The 18855-nt window shown below is 36.0% G+C and overlaps 1 protein-coding gene and 1 pseudogene across 1 annotated transcript in view; one reads left to right on the top strand and one right to left on the bottom strand.

The window, feature by feature from the left end:
• The window catches only part of Slc12a2 (solute carrier family 12 member 2), a 216102-nt gene that overhangs the window by 90982 nt on the left and 106265 nt on the right, over positions 1 to 18855 (bottom strand). Inside the window, exon 2 of the mRNA XM_010627283.2 lies at positions 6663 to 6835. Within this exon, the coding sequence (XP_010625585.2) occupies positions 6663 to 6835 (173 nt within the window). The remainder of the gene's footprint in view (positions 1 to 6662; positions 6836 to 18855) is intronic.
• LOC104864310 overlaps positions 7 to 18855 on the top strand; it is a 174964-nt pseudogene continuing 156115 nt past the window's right edge.

The raw sequence follows: 18855 nt of genomic DNA, 5'->3' as shown, positions 1-18855 counted from the left end.
CGCGGCCGGGCCCCGGGAAGACGCCTCTGCGCCGCCGGGCAGGGCTGGGTTCGCGGAAGCGGAGGTGAACCCCGTCCCGAGACGGTGGGCGTGCCCTGTCTTCTGTGACACCTTCATTTAAATTCGCTCTGAAGGTGAGGCGGGCTCAGGTGTGATGGTGACAGAAGTGGGCTTTTACCTTAACTCCCTCGGAGCACAGTACAGGAGGAGCTTCCGGGAAGTCAGGCCGTTCCGGGAGGTCTCTGCGCGGTTTGTGTTATTCGCAGTCTTCACACAGACAAAAGGTGCTCGTCAGGCCTGTTTTCTTTAACGTAAAATGTAGGGAAATGCAGTTGTTTTCTAACTCTTACTAGCACCAGAATCCGCTTTTACCCTGTAACCAAAGCCCTAAATAAAAAGTGCACGACAGTAGGTGACCTCTGATTTGCTTTTGTATTTATGTATTTAAATTTTTTATGGAGATTAACGCTGTCTTTTGCTGAGCACATGAAGCATGATCAGACTTTGCAAGGTTGAAAATACGGTCATTAAAAACAGCAACCAGAGCAATCCCCCCAAAAAAAAATTTGTCATAGCCATGCTCTTATTTGACCTTGCAGCTCTTTTTATTAAAGTTGAGGATAGGAACAGTTCTAGTTTGCAGCCAGGCCCTGTAAAACCTCTCTTCGGCTGTATTAAGAGAAAATCAAAAGAAGCTAGAGGAATCGGGTGGTCCCTTAATGCATTGCGATTTTCTACTAGGGATTGTCATTCTGTGTGGTACCTTTCCGCTCCAAAGCTAATATGTGTCTGTTGGATTCAACATTAACTGAACGAATGTAGAGCACCTTCTAGGAGCTCTGAGAATATAGCAAAAGAGGCAGTCCTTTCAAGGAGCTCCTTCCAGTGAGAGAATAGATAAGGTAAACTGGTAAAATGGATGGCTAATGTGCCAGTAGAAAGTGCTAATAGAAATGGAATGGCATCCATGTGATTTGGGATGGTAAAATTTTCCATAGGATGGCTTCATTGGGAATGTGCCATTAGAGTGAGGAAGTTGATGCAAATATTTGGGAAAAGAGTGTTTCAGGCAGAGAAAGAGCAAAAGACCAAAGGTGCCTGATATTCATGGAATTGCAGGTAGGCCAGTTTGGCTGGAGCTGCTTAAGAGATAGGAAAGTCAGATGCAGTTTGGTCAGAAAGTTTGGGAACGTGGGATGTGATATACCAGAATGTGTGTGACCTCATTGACTACTGCACCGCCATACTTGGACTGGAAGTAGAATTACTTATCTACCAGCCCAAACCTTCACTACAAATTATCATAGACCAGGTGGCTAAAACAATGGTAATTTATTTTTTCACTTGTGAGGGTTGAACAGGCCAAGATTAGGGTGCCAGCATGCTTTGGTTCAGGTGACGACTGTCTGTGGCTTGCAGCCACCTTCTCAATGATTCCTTGCATATTAGAGTGAGTTGTCACTCTTCTTCCTTTTCTCATAAAGTCACCAGGTCTGTTGGATAAGGGCTCCATCCATATGACCTCACTTAACCTTCAGGTCACTTCCTTAAAAGAGTTATCTTCAGGATAGTCACGGAAGGGTGTGACACAATTTAGTCCATAAGAGACGATAAATGGGGTGGGTTTCTTTAGAGGAATGACACCATGTGACATATAAGGTTGTGTATCATGTAATCATGTTTCAGGATAATGGTCCCATAGGATCTTAATAAAGTTGAAAGAATCCTATCCCCTTGTACTTTTACTGTACTTTTTCTGTTAAGATACACAGAAACAATGGTTTTAGACTTGTCTATGTACAGTACCATACATTTCAGGTTTGTGGCCCAGGGGCAATAGACAATGCCATGTAGGCTAGGTGTGCTGTAGACTGTACCATCTAGGTTTGTGTAGCAGGCTGTATGTTAGTCCCATGACAAAATTGCCTAGCTGTACTTTTTTATATCCCTGTCAGTAAACAGTATGTGATTGTGTTTAAAGGATGAATGTAACTGCACATTGTATACAGGCAAGTATGTAAGTGTTGGAGGCAAAGAAAGAAGCAAGGTATGGTAAAAGCTATTGCAGCAGTTCCGCAAATGGGGCTTTTGCTTTGACCACAGTGGGGAAACTGCAAAGGAGGAAGAGCTAAGTGGTGAAGTTCTGGGGAGGCAGAATTTATCAATGGTTATGGAGTGTGAAAGAAAGAATCCAAGGGTTTTGGCTTTGGGAACTGGACAGATGGTGTTACTCTTTTCTGAAATGGAGAAGAAATTGAAAGGATGTTTGAATGGGAAGAATAGTAATAGAGACATCTCAGTCTGAGATGTCTTTTGGAGGAAGCACACAAATGTATACTAATAGTAAGGAGTCACTCATGTATTACACACTGGGAAGTTCTAAGACGAATGTGACGCACTGAGAATACAAAGTGATGCCAGACTTGAGAAATACGTAAGCTTTTGATAAAATTCTGAAGGGCACTTAGGACAGAACTGTAACTTGCAGGGGGTTTCAAACAAGGAAAATACTGTGGACAAAAGCCCTCGAGGCATGAGCATGCCATATCTACGGAGCTCAAGGTTAGTTTGGTTACAGTATAGAATTAAGGGGCAAGAGTAATAAGAGATGAGTCTGTCTTTATTTTAAAAGCCATATAATTCCATTAATAAGTTTCTAGGAAGACAGTTGCGTATGATCACATTCATATTTATTAAATTCTCAAGTTATGTTAGGAGGATGGAGAAAGAAAGGCAGAACAGAATTTTACCAATCTAGTCTTGTGATTATAGTGATAATGGTTCAAAGTGTGATACAAAAATGCAATGTGTCTATCTTTTAAAAAAAAAGTTGTTAAAGTAAAAGACACATTGTCATTAATTCTCCTCAGAATATTCCCCCGTGCTTCAGACACATCCAGTTTTTCTTACCACTCTCTGAAGTCCTCTTTCATGAATGTTTTTAGTTGCCCTGTTGTCGCTGCCTCAGGGTTCTGAATTGATTCAAACCTTTACCTTTTGTGGTTATTTTGACTTTTTTTTTTTTTTTTTTTTTTTTTTTTTTTTTTTTTTTTTTTTTTTTTTTTTTTTTTTTTTTTTTTTTTTTTTTACTTTAGGGAAGAGCTACCAGATATACAGTGTAAGATCTGGTGGATGAAGATACACTAATGTTTTCAGGAGCCTGCCTTTCATTGGATGGCACTCAGCAGTAGCGTTCACTGTATTTTTGATCACACCTCATAAACAAAAGAAGAACTGCTTCAGAAAGTGGTAAGAAAAATAGGATACATGTGTTTGAAGCAAGGGGAAGTATTTTGAAAGGGATTAGTGACAGTGTGCTTTATATTGTCATGATTTTTAAAAATATAAATATATATTGTATGTTTTGGTTATCCCATATAGCTAACGTTTCTAGAGAATTTATGTCCTAGGTACTGGGCTAAACTCATAATCTTACTGCTTACAACAACACAATGAAGAAAAAAGAATTACCCCATTTTGTAAGTGAAAAACTTGATTAAGTAAAAAAAGTAATTCCAGCACGTAATGATTAAAGTCCTTTAAAGGTCATTTGAAAGGAATGACACCAGGGAAGAAAACTAGAGGAAGGCATTGAGAAGTAGGATCAGCTGTGTTAAACTGAGCCAAGAGGCTGAGAAGATGAGCATTGAATGTGTGCTGAATTCAGCACATATTTCAGCTAACAAAATGGTAGGGCATTGGGGAAAATGGATGCAAAAGTTCTGGGAAAAATAGTGGAAATAATACATGTGAAACTTGTGGAAGCACTTTCAGGAGTTCTCCCTCAGATAATCACTTGGCTGTCAGATTTACTGGGTGGCAGTTTAGAGATCAGTTGTGGAAAGTACAAACTTATTGTCAGTTTCAAGATGCAGGACCCCACTTATTTTCTTCATTTTTCTCTGTGCCAAAAGGCCAGCCTTTAGAGAAAAAGATAGGTACGTAGGTAGATAGGATGATGGATGGATAGATGAACTTGGTACTATGTATTGATTGTATTCAGATTTTAGGACTGGACAGGACTTGCGTTGTTACCCAAACCCCTCATTTCATAATTGCTAAAATATCCAAAAGAAATCATAAGTTATGGTAGAGCTACAACTCCTCCTCTCTACAGTATAAGAAAATGTGGAGTACAGAACCTTTAAAATCAGCAGTTTTTGTTTTTGTTTTGGATTGGTTTTTGCTGTTTTTGTTTTAAAAGTTTTAGGTACACATGCTGTGCTGACATTCTACCTAGTAATTTTACATTTTTACTAGCTGGCATTCAGCACACAGATTTAGTCAGTGGTACTTCCCTTGAGAAATAAAGTGATTATAGTATCATGGAAAAAATAAAAAAGTTACCCTAGACTGTAAATGTCATAATTTTGTTTTCTTACCTAAGTCCCAATCACATGCTTCTTTAATTATATTACAAAGATTTTAAAGTCATAGTATTAAATGTGAATCAAAACCTTACTGAGCTTTTTCTCTATACAGTATTTAAATTTGTTTGTAAATTATACCTTTTAAAAAGCTGGCCTTATTTTTCTAATTGAATTGTTTTTGTTTTCCTTCTCCAGATTGTAAGTTGGTTCATAACAAATGCACTTAAAATAAATGTAGCCTTTTCTCATTCTCAATTTCTATCTGCACATGTATAAAGCTAGTCAAGGTAATCTCTTCCAATTTAAACTCTCTTTTTGGAAAATCATTTTCCTTCTCTACTAGTTTATTTTTATACTTTACAGATTGTGAACATTTGTTACTTTCAAAGGTCAAAATTGTTGTCAATATTAATATATGAAGTACTTTTACATAATAACTTAGTGGGCTCCAGCATCACACTGCCCAGACTTGAATCTCAGCTTAATTACATATTAGTTAAATTTCTGAGACTCAGTGTCCTCATTTGTGAAATAGAGGGTAAAAATGGTAGAGTTATAAGAATTACATGAATTATTATCTATGAGGTTCTTATTATAGCCGGACATATGGTGAGGCCTATTTGTATATATAATGAGTATTTAAATATTTTAATATTCAGGAAAGAAATAGTGCTAACCTTTTAAGTTGTATCTTCATTGTGTGTGTCTGTGTCCTGGTTCATTTTTATTTATTTATTTATTTTTTAATGTCTGAAAGCTAACGGCCACCACTTTGAGCACCTCTTGTAATTGTAGAGGCCAAAGGGAATTTGTATTAATCTCATGATATCTCAGTAAATTTAGTATTAAAGTATTTATACAAGTTTTTCTTTTCCTGAAGTGTGTATACATTTTTTGACAGACTATATATACGAACTACAGTGTTTGGCAACAGATCTATATTCTATATTCTATACACACACACACACACACACACACACATATATGAACTATACATATCTATATATATTAATGTATAATATATATATATGTATATTACATATATCTATATACACCTTTATAGAAAATTAACACTAAAACTTTCCCTCATAGGAGTTTCACTGACTTTAGAATATTTTCTTCTCTAATGACAAATATAGTGGATGATTGTTATGAAAGTCTAACATTACAGATACACACACACACACTATGTATATATTTTTTGGCTTGATTTTTACAGATATTTAATTTGTAGCATGTAAACAGGTTTTTTTTTCTGTTGCAGATTTTTGAGCAGTTTTTAGTATTAGTATATTATTGCCATTATTTGAGAGACAATAACATTCTAGACTGAAGATGATTCTCATTTATCTTCAATCCATTCTTTTCCTTTCACTGGACCCTTTTGTTTTAGTATTTTCTTCATCACTGTGACAAACTGTCTGACAGGAGGAGAGGTTTATTTTGGCTGTTTGTAGAGGTTTTAGTCTATAGTTGGCTGGCTTCAAGACAGGACAACATAACTTAGGGGCATGGCAGTGGAGCACTGCACACATCATGCTGAACAGGAAACAGAGTCAAGGAAGGATCCAGCAAGGGAAATTTAACCACCTGGGTCATGCTTGTAGTGACCTGCCTTTTCTAACCAGGCCCTGCCTCTTAAGGCCAATCAGTTATAGTGCCCTGCAATCCAGTCACCATCCAAAAGCCCCACCTATGATCCCATTTGGGCAGACATTTAGATATCAACCATAACATTCTACCCTGTCTCCAAAAGACTCATAAACTTCTTTTTATGCAAATTGCATTTAGTCCATTTCTAAGAGTTGCCAAAGTTTTAATAGTTTCAGCAATGCTGAAAAGTCCAAGACTAGAGTCTCCCTTGAAACTTAAGGCAGACTCTTAGCTGTGAGCTCTTGTAAATATTAAGAAAAGAAGTTAAACATTGTTGAGATAAAAATCAGTGGGGCCAAAGGAAGACCAAAACTCAGCAGGGCAGCTCCTGTAGTTCTGTGCCAGCTCCCAGGACAGCCTGTGGAGAGACAGGAATTCCAAAGAGCTTGAGAGGCCTTGCTCTTACAAGTATACTAGTGGTTGTAGTTCAAGTGGGTTCTCTCTTAGAATGGCTTTGCTCACTCCTTGAAGGTTTCTTCAGATGTTCTGTTTCTGGCTTCTTCAACTTCCTGGAGTCTCCTCTCTACTTTTGGCATTACTCTCATAGCTTCACACACTGCACTCTCAGGGGCACGCTGCCAGATCTTCTGAAATTTGGGTGCAACCTCCATAACCCTGTAATTCATACATGCTGCATACCTGCAAAATGAACACCACATGGATGATGTCAAAGTCTGCTGCCAGCTTGAATAGTAGCCATGCTGGTGTCATGGCTGTAGAGGCCTCTGAGTGCCTGGATGACTGAGCACTGTGAACTGATTCCCAGGAAACAAATTCCCTAGGCTTCTGTTCTTGAGCACAGTGCCTTGGGGCTTTATACAAAAAAAAACAAAAATCACATTCACTTTTGCAATTTTGAGCCTGCATAGGGTGGGGCCTTGCTGATTTCTTTTTTTTTTTTTTTTTCATCTTTAATTGAGTTTACTGGTACATTTTAGGGATACAGTACAGTTACATTCATTGTTGGGATCTTGTACCTCTACATGACAGGTCTTGGTTCTCATTTTTTCCCCTTGTCCCTGCCCTCCCTTCACCTGCTCCTCCCCTCCCCATCTACAATTTCCATCTTTTCTTTATCTCACATTTTTTTCTTTTCCCTTATTTCCCTTGCTCTATCCATCCCACCTTCCCTACACCTTTAGCTCCTTTCTTCCCATTTCTAAATGTCAGTAATCTTATTAGGATCTTATGTATTGTTGCATATTATTCACACCAGAGAAACTATTTGGTATTTACACGTGTGACTTATTTATTTCACTTAGGAGTATATCTTCAATATGTATCCATTTTCCTATGAATGAAACTATTTTCTTGTTCTTTATGGCTGAGTAATATTCCATTTTATAGAAAAACCACATCTTTATCCAGTTTCCAACTGATGGGCAAATGGGCTGTTTCCAAGTTTTAACTATTACAAACTGTGCCGCTATAAACATGGGTACGCATACTTCTCTGTGATATGATTCTTTTAGTTCTTTTGGAAAGATACCCAGCAGAGGGATGGCTGGGTCAAATGGAACCTCCAGTCCAAGCTCTTTGAGGTTATCTCCATGTTGATTTCCATAGTGGTTGCACCAGTCCGCACTCCCACCAACCATGGAGAAGGGTTCCTTTCTACCCGCAACCCTGCCAACATTTGTTATTGTGTGATTTCTTTATAGCAGCCATTCTTTGTGGGGTGAGGTGGAATCTCAGTGTTGTTTTCATCTGCATCTGTCGAATGACCAGTGATGTGGAACATTTTTTCTTGTATTTACTTTCTGCTTTTACTTCTTTGTCTGATAAATGTCTGTTCATTTCAGATGCCCGTTTTTGAATCAGGTCTTTATATTTGGGGGGCTGATTGTTTTAAGTTCTTTATATATTCTAGATAATAGTCCTTTGTCTGAGGAGCAGCTGGTAAAAATTTTTTCCCGCATTATAGGTTGTCTCTTAGTTCTGTTGATGGTTTCTTTTGTAGTACAGAAGCTTTTTAATAAGATGAGATCCCACTTGTTGATTCTTTCTGCTAGTTCCCGTGCTACTGAGGATTTGTTCATAAAGTCTTTTCCTACGCCAATGTCTTCCAGAGTTCTGCCTAACTTAACCTTCCAGCAAGTTTAATGTTTCTGTTGTAATATTTAGATCTTTAATCCACTTGGATTTTAATTTAGTGCATGGTGAAAGATAAGGGTCCAGTTTTAATCTGTGGCAGGTTGACATCCAGTTTTTCCAACACCATTTATTAAAGAGGCTATCTTTCCTCCACTGAGGATGGTCAGCTCCTTTGTCAAAGATGAGGTAGCTGAGTATATCTGCATTTGTTTTTGTGTCTTCTAGTCTGTTCCACTGATCCTCAGGCCTGTTTCTTTGCCAGTACCATGCTGTTTTTATCACAGTGGCTTTGTAGTACAGTTTCAAATTGGGAATTGTTATACCCCCTGCCATGTGTCTGTTGCCTAGGATGGCTTTTGCTATTCTAGGTCTCTTATGGTTCCAAATTAATTTTTGGATTCTTTTTTCTAGTGCTGTGAAATATAGTGTTGGAATTTCAATTGGCATTGCATTGAATCTGTATAGCAGTTTTGGTAGTATGGCCATTTTCACTATGTTGATTCTTCCTACGAAGGAGCAGGGGATATCTTTCCATTTTTTTTATATCCTCTTCAATTTCTTTTTTCAGAGTGCTGTAGTTTTCAATGTAGAGATCTCTTGCTTCTTTTGTTAGATTGATTTCTAGATACTTCGTTTTTTTGGATGCTATTGTAAAAGGAATTTTTTCCCTTATTTCTCTCTCAGTGACTCTGTTATTTGTGTATAAGAAGGCTATTGATGGGTGTTCACCTTGTATCCAGCTGCTCTACTGAATCTGTCAATTAAGTCTAGAAATCTTTTGGTGGAATTTTTTGGGTCTTCAATGTAGAGTATCATATCATCAGCAAATAATGACAGTTTAACTTCTTCCTTTCCTATCTTTATTGCTTTAATTTCTTTCTCTTGTCTAATTGCTATGGCTAATGTTTCCAGAACTATATCGAAGAGGAGTGGTGATATTGGGCATCCTTGTCTTGTTCCTGATTTTAACATGAATGTTTTCAGTTTTTGGCCATTTAATATGATGTTGGTTGTTGGTTTTTCATAGATAGCCTTTGTTAAGTTGAGGTATAGACCATTTATTCCAATTTTTTGCAGGGTTTTTATCATGAATGAGTGTTGAGTTTTATCAAATGCTTTTTCTGCATCTATTGAGAGGATCATGTGGTATTTGTCCTTGACTTTGTTAATATAATATATTACATTTATTGACTTATGTATGTTAAACCATCCTTGCATCCCTGGAATAAATCTGACTTGGTTGGGATGTGTGATCTTCATAATCCTCTGTATTCTGTTTGTTAGTATCTTATTAAGGATTTTTGCATCTATATTCTTTAAGGAGATTGGCCTGTAGTTCTTTTTTTTTAGTTGTATCTTTCCCTGGTTTGGGAATCAAAGTGATACTTGCTTCTAGGAATGAATTTGGAAGTATAGCTTCTCTTTCAATTTCATTGGAAAGTTTGAAGAGTAATGGCAGTAGTTCTTCTCTAAATGTCTTGTAAAATTCCCTTGATGATTCCTTTTTCTTCTTTTTTTTTTCCCCTTGCTGATTTCTGACATGCCCTTCAGCTGTTTTTTCTGTTGTGCCGATCCAAGTTCTCAGCTTTTTCATACTAATCTTTTCAGCAACGAAACTCTCCTCTTCTCCATCTTTGTGAGGGCTTGCTTTCTGGCAAAACTGAAAACTTTTTATTAAAAATGGACCTTTTGCTCTTGATTTTCAATATAAAGTTGACTAAAAGTCTCTTGTAGTTCCATACTATACCTGAATGTTGAGCTGCCTTGAAATATTTTCCACCAGATTAATTAGTCTGCTACCCGCAATCTCAGTTTCCCTCAAAATCTCATGACATGAGCAAAATGTAGACACATTATCTGCCATAGCTAACACACATAGCCTGGACTCTTAACTGCCAGTGGAGCCTTTGTTCCCAACTGAAACTTCTGAGCCTGGCTTCATTATCCACATTTCTGTCCACATTCTTGGTCTTTAGATCTCCAGTAAGAATCTTTCCTCATGCTTCGCTTACAGCATTTTAGAGTTACTTTTCAGTCAACATTTCTAAACAGTTTCAAACTCCTCCTGTGAACCATTCCAAAGGCTTCTCAACCACACGATAAGGTGACATCATAGCAGTGGGTCCGCTCTTGGTACCAAAGTCACTTTCTTTGTTGCTGGTACAAAATACCCAGCACCTATAACTTTTGGCTATTTGTAGAGGTTTCAGTCCATAGTCAGCTGGCTCCAAGGGAACACAACGTGGCACAGGGGCAGGGCAGAGGAGAGTTGCTTACACCATGGTGCGGCATGGTGGAGAAGCGAAGAGTCGAGGGAGGAGCCAGGAAGGAAAATGGAACTACCTGGGTCATGCCCACAGTGACTTGGCTCTTCCAACCAGACCTGCCTCCTAACAGCAAGTTGGATAGAATGCCTCAACTCCAGTCACTGTCCAGAAGCCTCACATATGATGGCACAAGGCTTTGGGGGTGCCAGTGGCTATAGAATCATTTGCGTAATACTTATAAAACAGAACGCAAAAGGTTTACAACTCAGACTCTCAGCCTTGTAAGCCATAAACATGCACATGCACCCTAGTTTATTTGCCTCCTCCCGCACTTTATGGAGACATAATGTATCTTCTAAATTGCCTACCTATATTTCTTTACTATTAATAAAACATCTAATTTTTCACATTTATTATATTCCTTATTCATTTTTTACTTGCAAAAAGCCTTAACTGTGATTGAAATGCTTTTGTAATTTTATAATTTTATAAAGATGCCTGTAATTCCAGAAACCGTAAATATAGCCTCTCCCTCTTCTAGTCTCCCTCCCACTCCCTCTTCCTCTGTCTTGCAGTGGTACAGATGGAACCCAGGGACTTTAGGCAAGCACCACTGAGCTATCCCCACAGCCCTGGAAAGGACTTTAAATGGTTATGTAGCAAGCTTCTATTTGAAGAATAATTAATGGTTATTCATCTTTTTATGTTTTTTATTTTAAGGAGAGGATTTGTTTTTCTTTTGTGACACACTTTAATGGTTACAAGTTTTTGTAGCCATAGCACTGGATATGTGATCACTCCAGTACTTATTTAAGAAGAACTCTTCATACTGGTCAATCTAAGTTATCGTTACAGTAATTCAATTTTTTGGCTCCTTGTTCTTCAGTGATTATTGTAGCCTATAAAATGTAAGGTAATTTTCAGTTTTATTTTCTAAATGATTTCTTCTTTTTTGGGGGGATCGAACTCGGGATCTTGCACTTGTGAGGCAGGCTGCGGAATCACTGAGCTATATCTCCAGCCCCTAGATGATTTCTTACATGTCATTATGGAACCCAGTTTCTAAGTGTGTAATTATTTTTATTACTTTCTTCTGGGTGTTTTCTAAGTATCTTAATCTTCCTTTAATGTGGGCCAAAACTATTAGCTTCCACATTATAGTTTAGAAAAGCAAACTAATTATCATAAAGGTAAAAACATGGGTCGTTTTTAAAGAGTTCAAGTAATTGTTTTTATTTGAATTGGAGTAGTGGGTTGAGGATGTAGATCAGTAGTAGATCCCTTGTCTAGCATTTATGAGGCCTGGGAATCCAACAAACACACACACACACACACACACACACACACACACACACAAGCACAAAACAAAACCCCCAAATAAACTGACAAAAAGCAATTGGGCTGTCATGTTATAATATGTCCCTGAGTGTCAGCCCTTCTGATTAGTCAAATGTTTTTTATTATTTAAAAGATTTTAAATAGACAGTAGTACCAGACTGAAGCAGGAGGATTGCCGAGAGTTCCAGGCCAGACTGGGCTACATAGTGAGCTCAAGGATAGCCTGAACTGCAGAGCAAGGCCCTGTCTCAAATAAATAAATAAATACATAAATGAAAATATTTAATTAACATAATGGCACAGGTTTATAATTCCAGCTAGTAGGGAAGGTGAGGCAGGAGGACTAAAAATTGGAGGCTAATCTGGGCAATTTAGCAAGACTAAATAAATAAATGAAAAAGATCTGGGGATGTAGCTCAGTGCTCCCTGGATTTAATTGCAAGTCCACCTCCGTCTGTGCTTTTAGCTTAGTGGCGTCACTGCCTGCCTTTTAAGTGCAAGGTCCTGAGTTTGAGCCCCTGTACCAAAAAAAAGAAAGGTCCATCTCTCTTGCAGCCAATCTTTGAAAACATAAAATCTAGAAAACATCAATAATTTTATATTTATATGAGGTCAAACATTATTTATAATGTTTTTTTCTAAGTAGAAAAATAAAGAGAAGTAACAATTTTGTCACCTCAAAATGAAAAAACATAAGAAAAGGAAAAAATGGAAACAGTCTTGTAAATAGGGAAGGGAGGAGGCGGTGAAGGGAGGGCAGGGGAATAGGGAAAGAAATAAGCAAGATCTATCATGTAGAGGTACAAGATCCCAATGATGAATGTAATTGTGCTGTATACCTAAAATGCACCAATAAACTTAATGGGGAAAATAATATTTATGGTTTGGTTTTGGTATTACAAAATGACTTGCTACATATTTTGTGAATTTTAAAAAAACTAATAATATGATACCTTTCTATATATAAAAGTGAGTGCCTTGCAACTTCGTAGTTTTCTTTTTATGTGTGTGTGGGGGGGTGGTGCTTAGGATTGAAGCCAGGACCTTGAGCATGTTACACTAATGCCCTGCCTCTGAACTACAGACCCCACTACGTGATTTCTAATGCTTTCCTGATACTGTGTCATTTAGATTTAGCCTAATTTATTCAGCCTATTGCTTTTTTTTATTATTATTCATTTTTTTCTTGACACAGAGTATCATTATGTATGTCAAGCTGGTTTTGAACTCACTGTAGCCTAGGCTGGCCTCAACCTGCAGCAGTCCTCCTGCCTCAGCCTCCCAAGTGCTTGGATTATAGTCATACGCCACCATGTCTGGCTTCCTTTTTAATACGTAATAAAGTACATTGAATGTGTTCACCTTCCCTCCATCCCTTCTCTCTTGCTTTTCTCAATAAGATGGCATAATGTTCCCTAGATTGGTCCCATGTGTGTAGGCTTAAGTAATTCTGTCTTAGCCTCCTGCCTGCTGGAACTACAGTCATGCAATATTACAACCAGCTAGTATATCTTTCTTCTTTGTGATTTCTTAAATTTAATGTTTAAAGGGACTTATTTTCACAAGATCATGTGAATAAAAATCAATGTGTACATATTTTAAGGTTTTATTTTTATCCTGTAATTCTTATGATAATTATTTTTACTTTTGTAACCTAAAATTTCAATGCTTATTAAGTAAGGTAGGCACTTACACTTCACAGAGACGACAATCCAGAAATGATCTGTCTGAAGTTGGCATAGCAGCTCTCTCCGTTCTCAGCAGTAGGTTCCCATCTCTGCATGGGGAATGGAAGCCTTCATCTGTTGCTATTTCATAGTCAGTATGAAGGAGGAATCAGAGAATGGAAAACAATCAGCTTCCTTATCATGCATACACATACGTATATACACAGATGCATGTATGCACATTAACACACATACTTTATCTTATAGGTCAAAGGTTAGACATTTGGTTCTGTGTGCCATATTGGAAAATAAAGTGTTTTTTGAGGGTTGGGGGGTGCAGTGGTGGATATTGAACAACCAAGGGCCTTAGACAAAAAGTAAAGCTTTTTATCTGGTACTCGTGGCCAGCCAAAACCTGAAGTATCGTGGACTCCCTGCGTGGTAAGTCCTGCCAGTGGACAAAAACCTGTGTTTTAATGGATTATAACATTTTTAGAAGTTTTTTCCTTATAATTAAGGATGAAATAGAATGCATAAACAGGAGTTTTGAATTATTTATAGATCATGAAGACAGTAAAACATTTTATACCAGAATTAAAGTGGTAATTATGTTGAACATGGAACTGAAAATTTACCTACAAATGGTAAATGAAAATTAACTCATAGCTGACATTTCACAGGAATCTTCCCTTTATAAAATGTGTGTGTGTGTGTGTGTGTGTGTGTGTAGGTGTGTGTAGCAGTACAGTTCTATACTCTTTTCCCCCATATGTTTGGATGATAAGCATGAATTTTGAGGAGGCTTTTTTCTTCTGCTAAGTACATGGTTGGTTTTTAAGCCTCTTGACAAACTTGTTTTACTTTTTAAAAATCTCATTCTTTCTGTACAGACTAGACATGTCTGAGTAATGAGCATAGGGTATATTAAAATGCTTGTTTAAGAGCATTTATGAAAATTTATCGTGAAATGTAATATCCTTGAAAAGGAATGACCTATATCTAATTTTGGTATAAATATTAAAGTTCTAATAATGAAAAATAATTAGAAATTCCATCTTCTAATCTAAATATAAAATTTATTCTTGAAACTGGCACTGATCTTTATCATGATTTAGACACTGTTCTATATTTAGCCTCTCTGCACTTTATTTTTGGATTACAAATACCCAAACCTTAGAATTCATTTTGCAAGCCTAAGAATGACTCTAAAATTTAGTATATCCCTTGGAATTGTAGAATGTTAGTTTGTGTGAACTACTGATCTAATGCAGAATGGCATAGGGGTTTTGTGTGTGATTTATTTATTTGTTTATTTTGTGATTTATTTTGTTTTGTTTTGGGTTTTGTTTTTCTTTTTGTGATACTAAGGATCAAACCCAGGACAGGCACATGCTCTAGCACTGAGATACATCACCTTCCATATTTTGTTTGTTATGACACAATGTATTCACAAAGAAGCCTTCAGAACAGACACATACATTTTGATGAAAATTATAAAGCAAACACTTGTGTAGACAGGTCTTGAAATACAACATTGCCAGGCTCCCAAAGCGTCCACGTGTGTGCCCTGTCACACTTTTCCTCCACTCCAGGGAGTTTGTGATAGTAATTTCTTTGATTTTACTATGTATTTACGCTGAGACGTTATATAAATGGATTCATCATGCGTTTTCTTTGTGTCTTCAGCATATGTTTATGCAGTTGATTCATATTGTACATCATAATGCATTTATTTTCCTGATATATCACTATCTTGTATGGATGGATATACATACCTAAATTAATGTAACCATTTTATTATTAACAAGTATTTTGATGATTTACAGGTTAGCTTTTACTTGTTTGTAGTACTGAGTATCAAACCCAGGGCCTTACAATCTACCACTGAGCTGCACCTTCAGCTCTCCCAGCCTCAGATTAGCTTTGCTTTTTGCTATTGTGAATGTTGTTGCTTGGAACTTATTTGTACAAGTGTGATGGTGAGAATGTTTTTAATAGGATGTGTATTTAGGAAGGTATTGCTGGTTCTTAGGGTGTATATGTTTACTTTCCATGGATAATGACACATTGTTTCGTTAAGTGGTTTTGTCAAGCATATTGTTACTTTTAGGGTACTTTACCATGTGCAAATATTTGCTAACAGTTTCTTGAGAGAGGAAAACAAAGTAGATATACTATAGTATTGAAATTTATTTTTAAATTAATTTTAAAATAATTGAGAAAGGATGGAAACCTACATTTTTTCAGTCATTGTTTTAAAAAAGGGACTGCAATAGATGATGTGAATTCTGTACCATATAAATTATGAAATGATTATGAACAATTATCTGTGTGGTTTCATATTATTTGAGAAAGAACTATTTTTTAAAAGTAAATGTTATAGGGCTGAAGGTGTAGCTCAGTGGTAGAAGCTCTGGGATCAATTCTCAGCATATATATGTATGTATGTTTTATGTGTACAAATATATATGGTAAAATTTAAATTAGGCATAAAGGTATAAAATGAAAAACAAAGTCTGTACTAATTCCTCTGCCTAAATTCTGCTTTAGCTACTTCATTAACAATTTCTTTTGTTTGGTTCTTATATATAAAAACTTATGTATGATTTATTCACATACATAAATGGATCACAACACAAATGTTTTTCCCTTTAACATCATGTATGATTCTTTTCAGTGCTAAATAGTATTGAGTTGATTTTACATATAATAATTTATTTTATCAGGCAGACTAAAATTGATGGGTATTTACATCATTTTCAAGTTTTTGTCATTACCAGTCTGAAGCAAGAAATATGTTGGAAAATATGCCTTATAATTTTTTAGATTCCTAGTTATAGAATTAATGATTCAGAGTGTATAATTAATTGGGTAAATTGCTAGCTATACAGCTATGGTTAACAGTACATGAATTAAAATTTTTGATAGGATAGTACAAAATTGTCTTTCAAAAAGTTAGTTTAGTTTATATTTCTGATAACTTATTTGCTAGCATTATATATTTGAATATTTAATTTTTACTGCTCTTATAGGTAAAAAATACACTTTACAGTTGTTTAAAGTTGAATATGATTCCATCTGCATTTCTTTTTTTCAGAAAACTGCTTATTAATATCCTTTGCCTATTTTTCTATGGTGTTACTTTTTTTCCTTTTTGATTTGTAAAACTTGTAAATAAAAGAAAATTTTGTCTATTATGTGTTCTGTTTTTCCCATTTGTGGTTAATTTTTACATTGGGTTTATAACTTTTACACTTGGTTTATAATTTTTGTTATGCATACATTTTGATATTCTTTGTGATTTTCAGGTTGTAGATAACTTCAGAAGCCTATTTCATGAGTTATCATTTATTTTGTAAATTTATAATGGCACATGTATTTAGTTCACAAACAACTTAACTGTATTTTTTTTTATAAAGTCTGTAAGAGCGTTCGTAAAGGAACCATTATGGATTGGTGAAAGTGATGTAGTTGAGTTTCAGAGCAAAAATACATAACATTTAAATAACTTCTGTTTCAAGAATGCTAAAAGTCAGTAGGATGAGAATTGTTTTCAGTAAAGAGCATTATCACACAGTTGGTTATCTAAGATAAAGAATACCTTCTCTTCAACTTTCTTTCCAATTATTGGTCCCTTTTACTTGACACACTATTAGAGCTGGAAGAAACACACAGGTGTGATGGCAAACCTTTTAGAGATTTCAGTGAAAACAAACAGCTGGCTGCAGCACGCATGCCACAGGTTTGCCACCATTGTTTTACATCAATTTATCCATGGCTAAAATAGTGGCTTTCAATCAGTGAAATTAAAACTGATTTTGCTTAACTTTTTGTTTGTTTTTTGTTTTGTTTTGTTTGTTTTGTTTTGGTACCAGGGATCAAACTCAGTTCCTTGCTCTTGCAAGATAGGCAGCGGAACCACTGAGCTAAATCCCCAGACCCTTGAACTATCTTTACGTAGTGCATTTATGTTAGAAACCTATAGTAGAAATTATGAGTTTGTCAAAACGCTAAGGATATCTAAATGAATTAGTATTTGAATATATAAAGTAGACTTATACTTATTTCTCAGCTAAAATGACTTATAGTTAACCCAAATAGGATAAAAGACTGAACAAATCAAGACATTTTAATGTATCTTCTTGCTTCCTGTATGTTGTAATGTTATTTTCAAATTACTAAGTAAAATTAACTAATGATCATCAAACCTTACCTACAGTTTTTTTTGTTCATAGGCTAGGAGCTTAAACCTACCAGATTATATTTAGTTTGAGACATGAAATTACATATTATTCCCAAAGTAATCTTGCTTTCCTAGTTTTTCAGCTCAGGCCTAAATAATAGCACCAATCCAGTTCAGACTGGAACTCATATTTGTGGATTCTAGAGTTAAGAAAGTTTCATATTAGACTGAAAGAATTCTGCTAAATGTTTCATATCTGACATTACAAGGTGATCTAGATTTTTTAAAAGATTCCTAATTTTACATAGCTTATTTTTCCTGATAAAAGCAGCTTATTTAACAAAGTCCTATTTTGTTTGTAGCCTTGAAAAAGTTTTTTCTCATACTGTATTTTTATCTTAATTTTTATGAACAGCAAAATAATAGTAGTACTGTGAACAAAAACCTAGCATGTTATATTTGTAGAAGTTAAATAGCAACTATAATACTTATTAGATCAAAACTGTCCTTAAAGTACGTAAATTTCTTCTCTAAAATATGTATTTCTCATTAGATTCTAAGGTAACTATAAAACAACCATTTGGGTTGTAGTTCTTGGGGTTTTTGTTGTTGTTGTTGTTATTTCTAGGTATTGAACTCGGGTCCTTGTGCTTGAAGTCAGGCTCCAGAACCACTGAGCTAAATCCCCAGCCCACTTGGGTTGTAGTTTTAAGACTGAATAGATGCCATGCCTCCACTAAAGAAAACGTAGAAGCCAGAAAGTTACTAACATTTATACAGAATGAGTTATCATTTCCTTGGACCTTTCCATAATAAATCCTTCTGAATATGAGACTTTTTAAAATACCTGAATAATAGTTTTTAAATATTTAGAAATCTTAACAATAACTAACTGAATTTCCTCTATAATACAATACTGAAAATAATACTGTCGTGGCTCAATAAGTTTCTGGAATGATAGAGCTCTTACTAATGTATTGAAGGTAGTAGTTCTAGATACAAATTTTGATCATCAGAGAGAGTTCTGCACCAGTCTTTTGCGTTTCTGCATGTCTTACAAGCCGGCCTTAACTAATTTTTAGTCTAGGTCAGTAGTGAGAAATCTGTGGCATGTATGCTTCAGCGGGCTGTTTGCATCACTGAAAGCTCTGAAAGGTTTGCCATCCCTCCACCGGGGATTTAGTCCAGTGGTTCCAGCACCTGCCTTGCAAGTGTCAGGTCCTGAGTTCAATCCCCGGCACCAAACAAAACAAAACAAATAAATAAATAAAAATAAAAAAAGG

Source organism: Fukomys damarensis, unplaced genomic scaffold, assembly GCF_012274545.1.
Source record: "Fukomys damarensis isolate Sample0158 unplaced genomic scaffold, DMR_v1.0_HiC HiC_scaffold_3, whole genome shotgun sequence".
Taxonomy (NCBI): domain Eukaryota; kingdom Metazoa; phylum Chordata; class Mammalia; order Rodentia; family Bathyergidae; genus Fukomys; species Fukomys damarensis.
This window is presented reverse-complemented; position numbering and strand designations above follow the sequence as displayed.